The sequence below is a fragment of the Augochlora pura genome, chromosome 10 (assembly GCF_028453695.1).
Source record: "Augochlora pura isolate Apur16 chromosome 10, APUR_v2.2.1, whole genome shotgun sequence".
Taxonomy (NCBI): Eukaryota; Metazoa; Arthropoda; class Insecta; order Hymenoptera; family Halictidae; genus Augochlora; species Augochlora pura.
This window is the reverse complement of record NC_135781.1, coordinates 27,715,485-27,731,789: the sequence shown is the minus strand read 5'-3', so window position 1 is coordinate 27,731,789 and position 16,305 is coordinate 27,715,485. Positions and strand designations below refer to the sequence as shown.

Here is a 16,305-nt window from a genome sequence, read left to right as displayed (position 1 = left end):
ACAATGCCAAATCTAACACGATCGATTTCTATGGAGACGATAGCGGTGCCTCTTCTGACGAATCCAAAAAACTTTGTTTCGAGTCCGTATAGCGCCAATTATTCCCGTGGAGAAACGTTCAAATTGCATGTTCAATTTATCAACAGATTAGTTCACTTGGAAAATACAAGTGGTGTCATCTACTAACTGAAAGTAGAAATTATTTCACGATGAATTTGATCATTTGGGGGCGATGCCATCTATATTATATAGTCAGAATTAATCCATTTAGGATTTGGTGTTCAATGTCAGATGGCGCGCGGTACTCATTTATTAGAGGAAAACTTCCAGTGCACGAGCCTCTGCTGCATGTAGTATTCATCCTTGCGAGTGACTAACCTATACCTATAGGATATGTTTATAAATAGCTCTGCCTGCTGAGATGTCACAGGCATCTGTACATCAAAGTATGTAACCTGTACGATTCCTCGTACGACTGTTGTATCTAACATCATCCTCAGCTAATTTCGGATTTTCCAATTTGATCTAGTGACGATTCGTTATACGCGATCGAGTACAATTAAACTACACGACCAGTGAGAAACGTATGGCTCAGCGCAGCAAGTCGAACGTACAACGGAAACCAGCGGATGCAGAACTTATAACACGATAGCTGAAGAATATAACACAGTGGAATTCAATTTTTTGATAATTTGCGCGTATGACGAACGCGGGCGCAGAATACTGTGCCGAAGGTCGTTCTTCTAGATCACGTTTTTGAGTTTTAAAAAAAGTAGAATAACGAACCTCTCGAAGTATTTCTCGATTTTGGCCGTATCAAGTCAACAACTATGTCGAAGCTCGACGCGCCAAAGTTTGTGACCGCACTTTATTCCTTCAAAGGAAAAAACAATGACGAGGTGGGTTTGCAATGGTTTATCGTACAACGGTGATTACCTCACGATATTATCATCATTGTTACTTTGTTTTGCAGCTTTGTTTTAAAAAAGGTGATACGATTATGATAACTCAAACAGATGATGAAGGTTGGTGGGAAGGTACATTGAACGATAAAACAGGATGGTTTCCATCAAATTATGTGAAAGAATGCAGAGCATCAGGTATCATTTTAATGACTAGCACCAAATGTTTCTTTTTTGCAACTTGTTATCATGATTTTATGCTCTTAAGACAGTGGACCCACTACTCTCTCAAAAATGTCTCCAGAAAAAACAGTGCAGGAATCACCTGTACATCAAAAGCTAAACCGTGACATTGTATTAAAGGATATATTGGACTCTGAAAGGGTGAACGTGGTTGAACTACAAGGCCTGACCAATAATTTTTTACTTCCCTTAGAATCAGCAAACATGTAGGTATAATTAATGTATTAATTAAAATTTGCTAACTATAATTTTTAATGATTGGACGCACAGATTGACCAAAGAGGAGTACAAGCAACTTTTGAGCAATGTACATGAAATTTTGGATGCCCATCAAAGATTACTCATCAGCCTAGAGACAGCTATAGCACAGGGTTCTTCGAGAGTCGGCAATCTCTTCTTAACCCTAGCACCTAAACTGAAGTCCATTCACGCTACATATTGCGCAAATCATCCAAGAGCTGTCTGCATTTTAGATCGCTACAGGTATAGCATGACTCCGGTCTCCTCATTATACTCGCTTATGTAAGGAAATAATTACTGTACGATGTTTTAGAGATGAATTGAACGAATTTATGGAGCACAGTGGAGCGATATCACCTGGAATTTTAGTATTAACTACTGGCCTAAGTAAACCTTTTCGAAGATTGGACAAATATTCTGCTATGCTTCAAGAATTGGAAAGGTACATGGAGAAAAATCATCCTGATAGAGGTGATACCCAGCGCGCTATATCTGTATATAGGGAAATTGCGGTACGTTGGCTAAATTACAGTCTATGAATTAGGTCCTTATTACTTTATTTGTCAAATTATTCTATAGGAACGATGCGCGTCCATTCGAAAACAACGTGAACTAGCCCTACAAGTATTAACCAGTGGTATTAAGGGATGGGAGGGAGAAGAACTAAGCTCTTTAGGAGAAATTCTCTATGTTGGGGCTGTAACTTTAGCAAGTGGAACAACCGGATTGGATCGTCGGGACAGATACTTTGTCCTTTTCCCTACGACCTTGTTGGTGCTTAGCGCAAGTCCAAGAATGAGTTCTTTCGTTTACGAGGTATTTTCGGAGAATCTACCATTGCATCTACTGTTACATATAAAGCGTACTTGTTTTTAGGGAAAACTTCCCTTAACTGGCATTAATATCATTCCAACAGAAGATAGCGAAGAAATTAGAAACGCTTTTGAAATTACAGGTAGGATGAACTCTAGGAGAAGTCTTTTCCAAGCGATATTTTTCTCATTTGTGTTTTCCCGTAGGACCGATGATCGAAAGTATCCATGTGCTCTGCACAACCAAAGAAGACCGACAACGATGGATCGAATTTTTAGTACAAGAACAAACGACCAGCAATCTTGTAAAATCACCGTCGACAGCGTCACGTGTGAGTTGTAATCTACCTCCATACACGCGTCTCTCGAGGTATTTCGCGAAGCTGGTAAAGAGAAAATTAATTCGCGCCGAACTACTCAAGAAGTTGTTGTACGTGCAGTACGTTTTGAAACCAGATTTAAGTAGTGTAAAATTGCGAAGGGTTAACATAACGACCTATACGTTGCATCCACTTCAAAGCAGCGATGAATGTTCATCGAGAAATTCGGATACGGCTTCTTTAGAAGTGAAGGAAATTGATGAACCGACAACGTTGCGTAAATCTACCTTGACCCTCGAGGTGAAGTATGCGTTGGGCGATTTGGACCTTAGCACCGTAGGCATAACGAACAGCTCGACTTTGACGGAATTTGCATCAGATCATAACAGTCCTAGTGAATCCAGTAAAAGTTTGCCCGTTAGCGCGGTTGCTGATGGTACAGGAAACTTTGCCAACTGCGAAACGCGTCCTCTATTGTCCTTATTGAGCATTCGTGACCTTCATCGAAAGCGACCTGGCATTGCAAGAAAACACATGTTAGATGCTACATTTTCGACGAGCAACACTCTCGTCCAAGAGCAGTCCGATGGGACGAATACCAAGGATCATGAGCATCGTTGCAACCCTGTGCGCGAAACTCACGGTAGATCTAGCGTTCATTCTTCAGACTCGGGAATGGTCGAATGTTATCGTCTGAACTCATCCGAGGTGAATTCTTGTAAATCTTGTATCGTTAACAAGTATCACGCCAGCGTACCTGGGAGACAAACTTTCTACGAAAGCGAAAATGATGAGAATAAGTTTGAGCATCAGTGTATTTGCACGTCGCCGTTCGACTCGACACCTAGAGATAGCGCACACTTATCCGACTTGTCGAGAAACGCAGACCACGCCTCGAACTCTTCGATCTGCAAGGTCTCCAAACCGGTGATCAACGTAAACGAAGTACAAATTGAGGAGGACGTGGTCGATACGTGTCCGGACAAGCCAGCGCATCCAACGCAAAAAAGGTTTACGCAACCGATACCGTACGCACATCAGACCATTATCAAAAAAGTCGGGAGAAAGCCGATCCAACTGAACGCGAAACATGACTACGGGGAACCCAGTCAAGTCTATACGTCGGGGCTGTACGCTCATTGGTGGTTGAAGAAGTCAATACCGTTTTCTGGATGCACGGATCAAGGCAAGCTTCCATGGCATGGCTGTTTTCTCTTCTTCTTTTTTTTATTCGTTCAGTTAACATCTTCACCCGTTTTTTGACTTACTAATTCTAGATACTGTACTCTTATGTAACGAGCGTATGCTTCAGTTTCACCACAGCCATGTTGTGTGAAGCAAGCTTTCGCTTTTCTAATACGTTGTACCATTCCAAAACAGCGACTCAACTTGTATAGTCGAGTCAATCGATCGATTTGCGATTTTGTGTATATTTGTGGAGAGTATTGACGCAACGAAGCTTACGAGTTTGTAATATCATGTTAATCATATACTATGTCTCATTTGTGTAACGCTTGTTGCCTATGATACAATAGGTGAGTCAGCAGAATGGGAAACAACAACCGCAACCACAACCGCAACATCAACGATCGATTGCGGAACAGTGTCCACCTTTAGGAATTAGAACAGCTTGGTGCATCGCTTCGTTACGTCCAGCTCCTCCACTCTACGCTTTCAGGGCATTTGGTAAAACCGATCCGAGTTTGGATTTATCACGTGCACCACGACCGTGCAGTACGAATCCAAGATTTCAAATCTCCGAAACGGCCTATAGTATTCCCTCCCTTGTACAGGATCTTTTTTAACAATTATATCTGCATAAGAAATCCAAATATTTCACATAACTACATCAGCTGTAAGGAGGGAATACTGTTAACTGTTGGCACGAATAGTAATATGCCTTCTGATTTTAGATGAACGACAATTTGAAGAGGACGCGATTATACTGAAGGTTATTGAGGCATATTGCCTTACCGTGAACGCTAGGTTCACTGTGCACTCTGGAGAATCAACTTGTAGGTCATCGATCGCATTGATTGTTTTTTAAGACAAGTCGATCTCGAATGAGCAATAATGACGTATCGTTTATTGTATCTGCGTTCCAGCGGTGTTAGATTACGGATCGCAGAAAACACGTGACAGAACATCTTTGACGCACAACAAAGGAGACTGGGATTTTTGTAGCAACAGGTAAAACGTTTTCAGTCGAATTATGAACATGTAATTCCTCGTTCTGTAACTATCAGTCGTGAGCGTTTACTTTGCTTTCAGGACATTATCGGAAACAGTGAAAACACTGAAAAGTCAAATGACCGATTTGCAATCGCAAATGTCTCTATTGACGAAACAATTGGATGAAGAAAGGAAGTCCCGGCTTTCCTTAGCCGCCACGGTGAAGCGAAGCATGGGTGTTGTAGATGGATCGATGCCCTGACACTCTCTCCAAACCGAATGGAATATCTTTCGTATTTTTTGTAGCCACAGACAAACTTTTGTCACAGATTTGTGCTCTTTACTGCCATCTTGATTTACGCGTTTGCAACCGGAATGTTCCTTAGATCACAAATTTCCAACAGTAGGCATAGATTCATATGTAAATAAATATTTTTAAGAAGTTTATACCTTTCTTTAGATATTAAAAATTAAGTATGAAGCTTAAAATAAGAATTAACAAAAGGTAATTTATATCGAGAAGAAACAGTTGCGTGTTTTCACCTCGGTTTGTTTTTTATACGTTCTAGTTCGTTCACTCGGCTTCGCGCGTGTTCTAACCTATGCCAAGCCATTTGCAAAACCTTCTGACTTGCATATCCTGAACCTTCGTGCGGTTGTCCTAATAAACATAATGCAAATTAGAATCTGTCGAAATTTCGTTAGCTGTTCAGCGAGCTGTTCTTACCTGTCGAAACTTGAGTTAAATAATTGATTTGTTCGCTTAACTTTGATTCGACGTGACCCAACGTTTTTAAAAATTGTTGCGTTTGTGCCTCTGCTTGCTTTAAACTAGATTTTTCTTTGCTAAGCTCCACAAATGCTTGCCCTATACAATGAAATATTAATCACTTTCAATTTCACATCATTAAATTTGGAATCGAAAGAGAGTTTTTACCTGCACTTTGTAAACACACGATAATATCCTTCTCAATAGTTTCCAAGGTCTGTATCCTTTCCATCGGCGGCGTCATAATGCAAGGCACTTTTTTGTACCCTTTTTGATCGAATAATTTCAAACGTCAACAAATCCGAGTAGAAAATAATGAATACGTATCTTGTGGACGCAAATCGTCTCACTAAGTGGAACGAGCACAGCGGTGTGATTCGTTGCGATGGTTAACAAGATTCTCCCCCTCTTTCCTTCAGAAACGGTTTAATAGCTTAAACAGTCTTTTAAAAACTACAGTAAAGCTACGCAGACCAAGCTAAAAATATTTCTGCGATATAAAAATGTCTGCGATATCATTGAACAACTCATTTATGATTAATATTCAGTTTTATTAATAATAAATGTACTGTACCAACCATAGATGGCGCCGCGAGGCAGTTTCAAGAGCGCCACGGCGCGATTCAAGAAACTATTCTTTCCACGATGCGGGTTGCGTTGAACGTTGAGAACGAATTGTTCGCGCCTGTATTTAACCAAAATTAAACGGAAAACGAGGAAAGAAGAAGTGATGGAAAATCGACGGGTAAGAAGCAATAATTGGCACAGGAATGACGTTGTTTCAACCAATAAGGATGGCGTTATTGTCGAGAAACTTGTATTCGGGTATTTCCATGTTGGTGGGGGCTGGTCCCTGACGTATGCGGCCAGAACCGTCGAAGTGCGAGCCATGACATGGACAATAGAACCCTCCAGGGATATTGCCAGCATTTGGGATCGGAATACATCCGAGATGTGTGCAGATTCCAATCATAATCAACCACTCAGGCCTTACAGCCCTTTCCTCATCGCTCTCTGGGTGTCTTAGCTCCGAGAGTGATACTTTTCGTTCTTGGTCTATGATGTTCTGCGAACTGAAAAGACGGGTATAGGAAAATCAGGGAAACTTCAAGAAACTTGTTAGTTTCCCGGAAATCTTACCGGTGATAGACGAAAACCGGTTTTCCTCGCCATTTGGCGACCAACGTTTTTCCCTCGGGTATGTTATCCAAACTAATTTCTGACTGCGCCTCTGCTAGAACGTCTCGCGATGGTGACATGAATAAGATGTAATGTAACAAGTGGCACTTCACACTGTACATGTTTGCAACGCCGAACACTGTCCATGATAAAGTTAACCATTACATCATCTACGCTTTCTCTGTAATTGAATAGATCTACTTTCTCTTCTTAACGTCACATGATCAGAGAGTAAAAGAGGTTCTTTATAATATATTTAATACGGAATGCGCTGTGGCAGGTGGAGATACGTTACTAACTAGGGAATGTTACTAGGTTGGAAAAATGGATCATTTCGTCAACTAAAATTCGGCTTTCTTTAATTTCAATGTAACTTATCAATATCCAACAATAATATGCAGTTTCCGCAACTTTGATATCAGAAATAGTTTATTTTCTCGAAGATGACGCTGAGAAACATTAAGCCTACCATAATGTATGCTTATTATCGTACTTCATCGATTTCAAAATGTAGTGTAGTGTTAAAATGGAAGCTGTGTTTCGAAGACTCGAAAATGATCACTTTGAAGGGTTCACGCACCGAAAGACGATAGGGTAGCTTTAACTTTTCGTTCGTCTGCAGACCTTGTAGCAGACACGTTAGGATGTGTGACAGAATTCTTGCGGTACTCTTGAAAGCTAACTTTCGGCAAATCCGAGTGAGCATATCTGCAGCTCAGCCAGGAACCTAATATTCGAATCGAAGCAGAGAGATCGGTCGGCGGTATTCTGAGGTACGCCATTTTTGACATTTATCACATAAATCTCGCGTGTAGTTTGTGATTCCTGTTGCTGTGAACATTCGGCAGTCTGGGAAACAGTCGAAAGTAACCGTGAAAACAATATAAAACTCGATACAAGTTGTCGGAACAGTTTCAAATCCTTTTATTAACAGAAATTAGAATCTCCCTTTTCGTTGGATATCATCGTCGTGAAACTGTTCTATTACAGACTGTATCTAATATCATACACGTGCCCAAATAAATCCCGCTCGCTACTGTTGTCGTACAATGACGACATAACATGTACACACAGTGTACACGACATACGATAACAATTATGTACATACACGCAATCTGGTCCCACGATTCGTAGGAACGAATCGATTAGGAACAAAGCCGAACAGTTAGAGTCGGTTTCCGGCCAAGTAGAGGCTGGACACTAGACTTAGTACAATGATCATACTCGATTCGAACAGTTTAGGTGATCCACTAGTTTTGTTGAACGGTCGCATATATAGGCCGAAAGTAGATACATCTCTTGTCTGTTTATTGAGAGCTATCGTGAATTTGGTTCCGTTTTCGACTACCTCTTTGTTCATGCTCCAAGTTGTGAACGGAAGCAACGAGGAGTTCAACGTGGTAGGTATCACCAACATCTTTGAATAATTATTGATCGTCGTGGTGATGTGAATATGGTCAAACGTCGCATCTGACTGTTTAATAACTCCGCAAGAAGCGACGGAATCGTTAGAACATTGAATCAACGCGCATGTTCGAATATCGGCTTCCTCCGTGCGACCATAATGACGACAGCCATTGAACACCACAGCCCGATAAATGGATTTCACTTCTGATTTATCAGATTTTGTGCCTTGAAATTCGCAACAGAAATCATTGTGGCATAATGTTTTACGGAACGAATCTTCGTTCAAGATAACGTTCGTGAACGGTACAATGTTGTCACGCTTAATGAAAACATCGTTAACAATGTCCCCCGTCATATTCAACGTGTAGCAACTTTCCGTGCTATTTTCCAAATTGCCTTTCTCTGGCAAAGTCGTGAACTTCTGCGGAGACGTCTTTGGAGACTTCTTTGGTACCTGAGCGACCAGTAATCGGTTCTGCCTATGTTCAGTCATGGTTGCAACAGCTATCCCCTGTTCACCTGGAAAATCGTGAAAAGAAACAAGGATAATTCACTGATACGTACTCCTGGTTCTGCTTTATGGAAAATGGAGCAATTTCAATAATATCTAGACACTCGAGACTTAAATGTATCGCATGCCTGATTATATCAAGGAATGAAAGCATTTATGGATACCTACCCAAATAGATGCCGCTTCCGGCGCTCCCGGATCTCGGATTGTTGTACCCGGCTGCCAGCATATTCACATTCTCGCCATAGGACCATCCGTATTGCGTTTGAACGGCTGGAAGAGAATTCGAGCTAAAATTTGTCGTCGGTGTTTACGTAACCAAAGAAATTACCTGTGAGAAATGGTGCTTCGGAGAACCAGGCGGTGCTGTACACAATGTCCGTGACGCCCTTCAACCTCGTCAGATCGAGCGCTGGAGTCGCGAATAGGATGTCGAAGCATATGAATGTGCCGAATTTGACACCGAAATCAGTGTCAAAGGTGACGATTTCCGGCGGCTCAACCACCGAGAATTGATCCTCGCCGTAGAGATTCACTTTACGGTACCTGTACACAGCCCGAGTGGTTATGGAGGCCACGGTTCTTTAGCCTTAATCGAATTCAATTTTTGAATAGCTTAAGCTTCCGGCATTAATGCGGCTCTTAGACCAAGAATACGAAAAGCGACTTGAGTTAGGTATAGCAGAAGAAATCACCTGGCGACAATTTTGCCCTGTCGGTCGAACGCCATGTTAGTGTTATGGTAGACCGTCCCATTCTTGAGAACTTCTTTTTCGGCAATGTTTACTACCAGATAAATGCTGTTATCCCGCGCCGCGCACGATAGAACCTTTAATGTCTGCGCAAACATCGACAAACGTCTCGACTACAGTACACATCACTTATGGGAGAGAATAAATGACTTACTTCGCTGACGTCGGTTCGATTCTGCGTGCACGGAACAAAGTTGTCCTCGGGAGAAGGTATAGCTGTAGTCCAGGGATCCATCTTGGACTTTCCTGGCATAATGTACGACGTTAATCCATCCTCCGGGAACACTATGATGTCAGCGTTCTGAAAAACCGGGTGATAGGTAAAGCGGAATAAAAAATCACTTCTGGGGGATAGAGGTGTTGTTTCTCTCACCTGTTTTTTTGCCTCCTGTATGAACTCTACGTACTTCGCCGCGTTGGTCAGCAGGGTTAGCGTGCCATTTTCAATCTTGGTGATCGGCGCGAATTCCACTACCGCTCCGATATAATAATTCCGTGAGTCCTGCACTGCCGCCTGCAAATTGGAGCAAGTGATGCGTGCTGACACGACTTCTAATTTCTTAGCAAATTACAATGAGCTTTTACCTGTTGCGAAAGTTGCACGGTTAGCAAGAATCCCAAAAGACCCACAGCTGCACGCATGATTGCTGCACCTTCCATGATACACGTTCTAGCGGTCGCTGATAGAATTCGCCAATTTAAGTTGGCCGAGCACAATGCAATCCAACGCGTCCTCTCTATCGAAGCGATTTATTATTAAAAGAATTTCCGATAACGAAGAAGTTGACGCGGTTCTAAATGGAAACCTCGAAAGACGAGGCCGACGAACAAAGGAAGGCTCGCTCGGGACGGGACTCGTTGTTAAACTTCGTTCCAAAGTTCTCGGATAGTGGTTCTGAATCTTTTTGTCACGTGTCGATGATGTTCAGACAACGCGGTTTGGTATTCACGTCCCACTTTTTGTCGTAGAAACGTCATCCAATCATAATCGCTCTATCAACGCGCCATTGCCATATCTCTCTCTGCTGGTATTTGCCGTCAATACTAATCGGCTATCTCGAGTGCCTCTTTGCGTTGTAAATAGAACCCGTGTACGATAGAGACACGAAACTAACGAGACGCAAGTAAACAAATGATTTTCGGTATCCTAGCTCTCGTCAAACTTCGACTTCTCGATTCGCGTCGCATGGCGTGTTCCACTGTAATTCTGTTTTTCGGTGAAATCATACGTAACACGAAAGTCATGAGTATTTTTTTTGGTCAACTCAGGCGCACCTTATGTGAAACACTACGCCCCCTCTGTTCTTATAAAATCTAAAATGAGCCGATACGTATTTCGCGGTGTTCCGTGCCCCGAAGAACCGTTTTCGCTTGTGTGTTTCACGGACCGCGTTTAGAGGTCTGAATACAAGAAAAAAAGAAAAAGTAAACGACACGTGGCATGCTGGAAATTGAAAGAGGCTCGTCGACGATGAATAAAACTGGAGCAGCATTTTTCTGCATCCGACTCGTCCCTCGCGCCGATATATCCCGCCCCTACTCGACCACACACAGAACACCGATGATTCTCTCGTTACTCGGCGTACAACATCAGATCTTTCCGATGATCGATAGCGCTTGTTTTTCACCGCCGCCGATTATCACGAGTCTGTCCACGTGATATCCAAAAGGTTGCCAGCAAATTTCCGAATCGGAAACGGATGGCTGCTAGGATCGGTACAGAGACTGCGGTACCGTACTGTGCTGTGCTGTACCATATCGTACCGTACGGTAGATACATTTTACAAGACCCTTCTGCCCGTTAAAATTTCAAAGGAACGCGCCCGACTTGGAACGAGTGTTCCGGTCGATTAGACGGCTCAAGCTTTCACAGGGGATAAAGTCTCGGCCGAGGGAGAAATTATTTTTTACTGAAGACCGTTAATTGGGGCTAAGAAAGATTGGCTACTTTTTAGACCGTTCACAGCGTTGATTTTATCACCGTTACAATAACACGAAATCCCGTGTGAATTTAAAGTTGGAAACAGCGAAATTGTATTTACTTGAACATTGCACGTTCTTGATTACAATGCTTGACTTGCAAGTCACTGTTTTAATCACCACAGGAATCCTCAAATAATCTGATCTTTGGACTACTTTGTATAAAGATGAACAAGAGTCAATCGAGTCAATGTAATTCCGTAATAAATCCGTATCAGATTAATTGAACCACTTCACTTTATTAATTCGAAGAAATCTCAATGAGATAGTAACATAAAAATAACTATGTATATCGATAAACGATAAGGGGTAAAGGGTTCCCTATGTCGTGGAATTTGCGAAATTTCTTCGAGTTGCCCTAAAGGGGATGAAATTTGGTGGGATCGTGGAGGAGGGTGGGGTGGGAAAGAAACTCGTACGTTCGAGATTTGGGGAAGGATTCGCAAGGTGTGCCATAGTGGGCTAGGTGGGGATCGGTGGCGAAAGAGCGAGAGAGGGCGAAAGAGGAAGAAAGAGAGAGAAAGAGAGCCCGTACACGGGTGGAAAGCTACCGGGGTTGCGACGGTGGGGGTTCACGGCGTCGAAGCAGCAGTGCGTCGCGACGCTGTCTGTCACACGGTTGCCGTTCCTCTCTTATCTCAATCCTTTCTTCATTTTTCGACTCTTTTTCCACGACTACGCGTTTGCATCGCTGTCGCTGGAATACTGTCGTGTGGTCGACTACTATCTGGCCCATCTCCTGTGCTCCCTCTCCGCTTATCTATCTATCTGTCTATCTCAGGCTTCTCGCTATTCTTCATTCTGTGTTTCCCGCCCCTCATTCTCTCTCTCTCTCTCTCTCTCTCTCTATCTCTCCTTGTTCTCGGCAAGCCTGCACTGAAAATCACGCAACCGTCTTCCTCTCTCCGCCGTTCTCTCTCGCAGCACTCTTTCTCGGCACACACTTTTCTCTCGTTCTGCCGCACACTGTACAGCAAAAACTCTATCCACGGTACACCGTTTGGTTTGTTCATTCGTTACTCTCCCTCGATATTCCTTCGATCTACCGCTCGGTGAAGTTCTATTAGAATCGTTTGATCGGTGGTTCACCGGCTCCTCGTGTTCCCGCTCGACGCTGAGAGGAGAGAAGGGAAGAGAGGTCTTGGGAACACGGTGGTTGTGAACGCACAGGGACACACCTGGGTCGCATAAATGTCGTTTGTCGCGGTAATCGTTGTTTGAAATTCGGCACGAGTCACAGAGGATTGTTCCTCTGCTTCGTGGTGAGTACGACCCTGCAAAATTCCGATTCGCCTTTCGCTCTATCGTTTCTTTCGTTTCTCCCTCGTCTCGAGAACTTGATAATTTGACAGCTCTGTCTTTTTTTCGGAGGATACGCAGTGTCCACGTTAGAGTACCGTTTACGCTAGCCTAGCCGCAACGTTCACGCTAGTAACTGGAAGAGGAACTGGGAGCGATTATCTCGTTTCCTGTTCCTCATTTCCCGTTTCCGATTGGTTCGCGGCAACGTTGTGGCGTATCCGAAACACATGAACGGTCAACAGTAACGGTAACTGCAGCTGCAACTGCATCCGCATCTGCAACTGCAACAATAACTGCAACGGCAACGTCGACGCCGCAATCTTTCTTTCGACACCTATCGTTTCTCATTTGCTTCTTATCGAATATAAATGTTGCATCGGATTCTCGAGAGAAGCGAGAACGGATAAGCCGTGAAGAAGTAGCAGCATCGATCGACGGTGTGCTGCGAGTTGAGTTAAGCTTGGAACCGAACTATATCTCATGCCGATGACGCGTCGCATCAGACGCTTTTAGATTGCTGAACAAGCCTGTTCGATTCTCATCGATTCTTCGACAGATCTCGCCTAATTAAGCCAGCGAACGACGAATTTCCTGCCGCAGGCTCTACTGCAGGTTTCGCCGCCAGAAATCGTGACTAGAGTACCAGACGTCGCGTCCACGAAAATAGTACACGCATGGGATCTTTCCAAGTTTGCACACGCCTAGACACCTGTTCTTAGAAAAGTAATCTTGGTCACGGAGCATCGTCATTGTGAACTCGGTTCAAAAATATCGTACAAATCACGATTCTAACGATCAAGTTCGGAGGATCCTCAATCCTATTTTCTGCATTTCTAGTAATATGCGACATCTACAGCAAATGTTTAAAGGGTTCGGTAAAAACGATCCACAAAACCAGCTGAGACAAGTTCAAGAAATATTCTATCGATCGCGACCAGTCTGTCTCTCGAAATGCCGAAGCGGTTCCCGTTGAGCCATGGTCAAGGTCATCAGTAACGAAGTCATTGGTCGTTGGTAATGCGAAGCTGACTCATGAAGTGTGTCGCCCGTCTACGGAGCTCTCCGAACAGAAAATTCTCACCCGTGTAACGACAAATTAGCAAGATTCATTTAGTTTCCCTTCCCCGATCACTCCATCATCCTTTTTCGAAAAAATGAACAAATCTCTGCAAGATTTTAATCTTTTTTCGAAAAATTGTCATATACTTCTAAATTTGATACTATGTGGCTGCTTCCTGCAGTTCGAAAATTTGTTTACGCGTGGAACGCGGTGCGTTTACACCGCTGTAGGAAGGTTGCATTCTATCCGGCGCTGGGATCATTCCTTCTCGGTTAGCGAACTGATTTTGAATGAGAAATGAAACACTTTCATCACGTTTTCTGGAAATTCACTATAGAAGATGATTTAATCTGGATGAATGATTTTTTTTCAACTAAAAAAGAATATAATTACCATGAAGAAACAAATAATACAATATTATTATTACAAGTCATGGTAGCCGAAAATCATAGGCAGTCAATATCACATATATGCAACACCCGTGAAAGTGTTGAATGGTATCGAGCGTGCGTGTGCGTATGAGTATTTACCGTAGTTGTAGCGTATTCATACGTTGTTTTACACATCTTGCTGGGTCTTAAAGGACCAACACACACTTTTAAAAACAGTCTGAATATGTAGCGGCGTCGAGGAAGCACGTCCTCGTATCGATGACGTTGTCGACCTAACCTGGCCCGACGCGACCCGACATCAAACGAACCGACCCGACACATTCCGAGTACGCAGCCAGATAGGTACGGTAACCGAGTTACGAAAACTATCATGGTACCGCTGAGTCGATGCTGTCGATCATCATTGTCTCCGACAATGGCCCCTTTGATGAATAGGAATCAAATTGAGGATATTGGAAAGTCGGGCTCGCTAATTGATCTGATGGCGCATAGAAGAGTTATTCTTCTTCGTTCGCGAACGTTCACCTTTGAATAGCTTGGGTCTGCTCCGACCCGGCGCGGTTCCGTCCGATTGCCTCTCTGTATGACGGATAATCAATCCGTCCCCAAAGAAACGCGTTCTCGTTAAGTGTGTCGAATAGAAAAGTTTCAAAATGAATTGTTTAAAAGCTTAAGTAGATTTCACGTTTTTCGCGGTCGTTAAAACTGGGTTAAAACTAAGGATCAAGCGAGAAATGATTAAAAATTCAAACTTACTTTCATTTTCGCCGTGCCAATTTAGTTAGTTTCTTGTTCCATATTGATTTCCATGTGCACGGTTTACATGGAAATACACAGCAAATGTTTCCGTTAAAAATATTTTGTCAAATACGTTGAACGTCGCGGAGAATCCTCGTAATTAAGCGTTGGTCCACCAAAACTGGAAACAAAGGATGACACAAATGTGCATGTTAACGAGGAAACAGCTTGGCGATCTAAACGCGGAACACATTCGTTTCCGATTTCGGAAAAAGTTAACTCGTGAACGCATCTCTGCGTCGCTCGAACTTTTTTCCTCTCTCCGATATCGTCGATTCGAGAACCATTGTCGCGTGTGTCTCGTCGTTCACAAGTTTTTTCCCTTGCCAATGAAAATCGTAAACACGCGTCCGAGCTTTTCAAAGTTTGCCGACAGACGGAAAGAGAGGATGCGAAACGGAGAAGGGCTTGTCGTATCACCCCTGCGGATGATTGTTGTTATTAATATAATGGTCGATTATTAGCCGGATCATCGGTTTTGCGTGTGCTTCACAACTCGGAGGAAAGGGTGAACGATGAACGGCGAACAAGATCCATAGGAGACGCGTCTTTAATTAGATGAAAGTAACGCGGCTGAAGCAATTCCGGGGAAGGAAGTACGAGAAAAAAACCGAGTAGAGGAGTCATCATCATCATCATCATCATCATCATCATCATCGACGATGCTTCCCTTTAACTAATATGCTTTGCTTCTCGTTCGAGAGAAGTTTAAAGGCCATCGCCCACTCTACAACGTTGCATATAAACGACGGAGCACCAAATTTAATCACGTACTATATATATGTATAGGGTGGTCAGTAACTACTGTTATAATCGCGAGAGAAATGATTCTAAATAAAAATTAGTAACAAAGTTGTTTCTTTTAAGGTTTCAATTTTGAAAAAGATATTATTGAATAGGGACGAACTGTCCCATTATACAATAACGCACGCAAACCTGGCGAACTTTCTAACTCAATTCTTTTCTCAACTTATTTCTGCACGTGGGATCCCTCCTCTCAAGGTCGTATTTACCATCAGATACTGACCACATTGTATAATCGAATAGAAGATTTGCTGAAACATGTATGCTACCACCTGCTCCTCAGAGCGTCAACGCTTCAGTCAAATGTTTGCGCAGACAACGTGTTATTTGCCAGACCATCGGTCATAAGAATTCGATCGCGTCATTGTATTTTATTTAGCGGAAGCAACGATTGACGAGATATAGCGCAAATTAAACAGTTTTACGAGGTGAAGGGTCTCGAACATCTACCGGTTCATTAAAAATAGTCCACGGGAAGGATCGAATTTGTTTGCCACTGCGGATGATTGATTCGAGTAATCGACCTACTGGTTTTGCGTTCTAGAATCGCTGAGGAATGGTCCGCGTCCTATTGGAAATAGCTTTAAAGGCGTAGGGGTCGCGCAGAGTCTTAGAAGTTGCTCGAACAAGGCCGCGAACTCTTCAATTCTGTATTTTTCATC

General features: G+C 43.0%; 5 protein-coding genes across 8 annotated transcripts in view; 2 read left to right on the top strand and 3 right to left on the bottom strand.

Moving 5' to 3' along the window:
- Nucleotides 1-317: 317 nt before the first annotated feature.
- Nucleotides 318-5,136, top strand: Rtgef (Rho-type guanine nucleotide exchange factor). Of its 2 annotated transcripts, XM_078191690.1 has the most exons (13): nucleotides 318-446; nucleotides 530-899; nucleotides 974-1,100; nucleotides 1,171-1,351; nucleotides 1,416-1,628; nucleotides 1,699-1,897; nucleotides 1,965-2,201; nucleotides 2,262-2,340; nucleotides 2,405-2,529; nucleotides 4,053-4,251; nucleotides 4,431-4,532; nucleotides 4,623-4,707; nucleotides 4,789-5,136. In XM_078191690.1, the coding sequence occupies exons 2-13, from the start codon at nucleotides 831-833 to the stop codon at nucleotides 4,949-4,951; spliced, it is 1,779 nt and encodes a 592-aa protein (XP_078047816.1). In that variant the 5' UTR covers nucleotides 318-446; nucleotides 530-830; the 3' UTR covers nucleotides 4,952-5,136. The 2 variants fall into 2 exon arrangements, 1 of the variants encoding a protein (XP_078047816.1); XR_013494899.1 differs by lacking the exons at nucleotides 4,623-4,707; nucleotides 4,789-5,136 and having other exon boundaries at nucleotides 2,405-3,703.
- Med11 (mediator complex subunit 11) lies at nucleotides 4,790-5,994 on the bottom strand. Of its 2 annotated transcripts, XM_078191731.1 has the most exons (4): nucleotides 5,627-5,994; nucleotides 5,417-5,557; nucleotides 5,233-5,350; nucleotides 4,790-5,070 (listed from the first exon to the last, which is right to left on the bottom strand). In XM_078191731.1, the coding sequence occupies exons 1-4, from the start codon at nucleotides 5,700-5,702 to the stop codon at nucleotides 5,046-5,048; spliced, it is 360 nt and encodes a 119-aa protein (XP_078047857.1). In that variant the 5' UTR covers nucleotides 5,703-5,994; the 3' UTR covers nucleotides 4,790-5,045. The 2 variants fall into 2 exon arrangements, with proteins under 2 accessions (XP_078047857.1, XP_078047858.1); XM_078191732.1 differs by having other exon boundaries at nucleotides 4,790-5,350; nucleotides 5,627-5,993.
- Nucleotides 5,995-6,103: 109 nt separating this feature from the next.
- Nucleotides 6,104-7,574, bottom strand: LOC144475640 (cytochrome b-c1 complex subunit Rieske, mitochondrial). The gene is made up of 3 exons (XM_078191730.1): nucleotides 7,218-7,574; nucleotides 6,599-6,776; nucleotides 6,104-6,531 (listed from the first exon to the last, which is right to left on the bottom strand). The coding sequence occupies exons 1-3, from the start codon at nucleotides 7,426-7,428 to the stop codon at nucleotides 6,240-6,242; spliced, it is 681 nt and encodes a 226-aa protein (XP_078047856.1). The 5' UTR covers nucleotides 7,429-7,574; the 3' UTR covers nucleotides 6,104-6,239.
- Nucleotides 7,573-14,324, bottom strand: LOC144475633 (vanin-like protein 1). 2 transcript variants are annotated; one of them, XM_078191710.1, is made up of 8 exons: nucleotides 14,180-14,324; nucleotides 9,893-10,044; nucleotides 9,681-9,821; nucleotides 9,462-9,608; nucleotides 9,251-9,393; nucleotides 8,887-9,101; nucleotides 8,724-8,828; nucleotides 7,573-8,563 (listed from the first exon to the last, which is right to left on the bottom strand). In XM_078191710.1, the coding sequence occupies exons 2-8, from the start codon at nucleotides 9,965-9,967 to the stop codon at nucleotides 7,803-7,805; spliced, it is 1,587 nt and encodes a 528-aa protein (XP_078047836.1). In that variant the 5' UTR covers nucleotides 9,968-10,044; nucleotides 14,180-14,324; the 3' UTR covers nucleotides 7,573-7,802. The 2 variants fall into 2 exon arrangements, with proteins under 2 accessions (XP_078047836.1, XP_078047835.1); XM_078191709.1 differs by lacking the exon at nucleotides 14,180-14,324 and having other exon boundaries at nucleotides 9,893-11,301.
- Nucleotides 11,906-16,305, top strand: part of Syt7 (Synaptotagmin 7) — a 30,341-nt gene continuing 25,941 nt past the window's right edge. The window contains exon 1 of the mRNA XM_078191713.1: nucleotides 11,906-12,549. The gene's annotated coding sequence lies outside the window, so the exon portion shown is untranslated. The remainder of the gene's footprint in view (nucleotides 12,550-16,305) is intronic.